Source organism: Penaeus vannamei, chromosome 6 (genome assembly GCF_042767895.1).
Source record: "Penaeus vannamei isolate JL-2024 chromosome 6, ASM4276789v1, whole genome shotgun sequence".
Taxonomy (NCBI): domain Eukaryota; kingdom Metazoa; phylum Arthropoda; class Malacostraca; order Decapoda; family Penaeidae; genus Penaeus; species Penaeus vannamei.
Genome location: NC_091554.1, coordinates 40,010,520 through 40,013,019, shown reverse-complemented (window position 1 = coordinate 40,013,019; position 2,500 = coordinate 40,010,520). Strand labels below are relative to the sequence as shown.

Sequence of the window (2,500 nt, the reverse complement as noted above, 5' to 3'; positions counted from 1 at the left end):
CAGAATACTCAGCCCAACATTCACGAACCGCATCATGATCTGAGATGATCCGTCCATCCAATGAGCAGACTGCAGTCAACTGCGAGGTGGGCATGGAGTTTTCTCGGGGCTTGGTAGGCCAGACTAAGGTCATTTACAAGGAAAAAACCTTCAACCTCCTCAGCAAGATTCCTTGCTGAGGACACGCATGAAATTCTGCCTTTTCTTCGAGCGTTCACCAATAGATTCCTGTGATGTATCAAGTGTTTCACACTAAAAAGAATCCCAGAGAACATGGTCCGTTAGCCTTTTGAGCACTGTAAACTGCTTAAATATATAACAAAAGTTATAAATGTGGTGAACCCCAGAGCACACTACTCCAGTCTATCCAAAGGGAATGCATTGGGAGGAGGGGGTCTGGAGAGATTTTTTTTTTTTTTTTTTTATAAGTGGACCCATAGGGTTGCCACAACCAATCTATGATCGGTACCACAGAACTCCAGTAACCATTGCAGTTCTGCAGGAGCCTCCAGCGAGGACTTACAAGGATTTGGTAAATATTTTGGGCCACAGTACCCGTATCATTGTACCAAGTCCAGCAATACGGGATGCAGCACTGATACCAGGAGCCAGAAATCCTCATTCTCTAGGACCTACCAAAGTCCCGGAGAAGGAGGCTGTTCTCGCTACTGTGATCAGCTCCCGAGTCATGGGACAGACAGACATGTCGCAGCCAGCTCGACCATAGCCAGATATCGCATTGAAGTCACCAAGTACAATGCGAATGTCATATATACATACATACATATATATATATATATATATATATATATATATATATATATATATATATATATATACATATATATATATATATATATATATATATATATACACACATATATGCACACACGCACATACACACACACACACACACACACACACACACACACACACACACACACACACACACACACACACACACACACAGAGAGACATATATATATATATATATATATATATATAAATATATATATATATATATATAAAACATATAATTAATCAATATATATATAAACATATATTTAATCAATATATATATAAATATATATTTAATCAATATATATATAAACATATTTAATCAATATATATAAACATATATTTAATCAATATATATATAAACATATATTTAATCAATATACACACAAACACACACACACACACACACACACACACACACACACACACACACACACACATATATATATATATATATATATATATATATATATATATATATATATATATATAATTTTTTTTATATATATGTTTGTATTTATATACCTTTGTTTGTGTGACTTTGTTTAGAAAGAAGGAAAATGGATACGTAGAACCTTTGAAAGAATATCTTATCATAGAATAAATTACAATAATTTTCATCCTTGCAGATATGAGACAGATCGACCCAACTCATGACTGCGTCAGAACACCGGCTAAATGTGAAAAAGCAAGTGCATCGGGAGGCTATTGCCTTAATCTTGCCCTCGAATCGGAGTGCTTTGGAAAAATGGATCCCGCTTTATGCAACAACCAAAATTGCGGATGTTGCATAAGGCACCATTGCGCAAATACACCGAACAAATGTCAGGATGCAAGTGAATCGGGCGGCTATTGTCTTAATCTCGACCTCGAATCGGAATGCAGGGGAACCATGGATCCCACTTTATGCAACAACAAAAACTGCGGATGTTGCGTAAGGCACAACTGCGCAAATACACCGAATAAGTGCAAAAATGCGGGTGACGGTGGCGGAGTGTGCCTCAATCTTGACCTCGCTTCGGAGTGTGCAGGGAAGATGAATGCCACTTTATGCAACAACAAGAACTGCGGATGTTGCGTCAAGCACTTTTGCAGCAATACACCCGCTGTATGTTCAGACGAAGGAGGATCCTGCATAAACAAGATGGACACCTGTGATGGAACCACCGATGATTCCCTCTGCTTCAACCAGCACTGCACTTGCTGTATCCCTGGTAAGTAACTGTATAGTTGTGGGTGTTTTTTTTTTTTTTTTTTTTTTTATCATGAGAACATGCACCTTTCATTGAAAAAACAACGCTGACATCACTGTACCTGTAATATATATTCTTAATATATATATCATATAATACATTGGGAAACCTTAAACGACATTATACGTATATGTCTATGTGAGTTTGCGTACACACACAAACACACGCACACGCACACGCACGCAGCCACGCACACACACACACACACATACACACATATATATGTATATATTATATATATACATATATATACATATATATATTATATATATGTGTGTGTGTGTGTAGAGAGAGAGAGGGGGGCGGAGAGAGGGGAGAGAGAGAGAGAAAGACACGCACGCACATACAAGCACACACACACACTTAAATCCTCCATTTCTCTCTTTTTGTTTCCATCCCTTTTTTTTTTTTTTTTTTTTAGTTTTCGAACCTGAGCGTTTCATAATCTT

The 2,500-nt window shown here is 37.4% G+C and overlaps 1 protein-coding gene across 2 annotated transcripts in view; it reads left to right on the top strand.

Moving 5' to 3' along the window:
* Positions 1–2,500, top strand: part of LOC113829034 (spore coat protein SP65) — a 10,398-nt gene that overhangs the window by 7,273 nt on the left and 625 nt on the right. For both annotated transcript variants that reach the window (XM_027382110.2, XM_070122992.1), the window contains one exon: positions 1,428–2,012. In XM_027382110.2, coding sequence (XP_027237911.2) covers positions 1,428–2,012 — 585 coding nt within the window. The remainder of the gene's footprint in view (positions 1–1,427; positions 2,013–2,500) is intronic.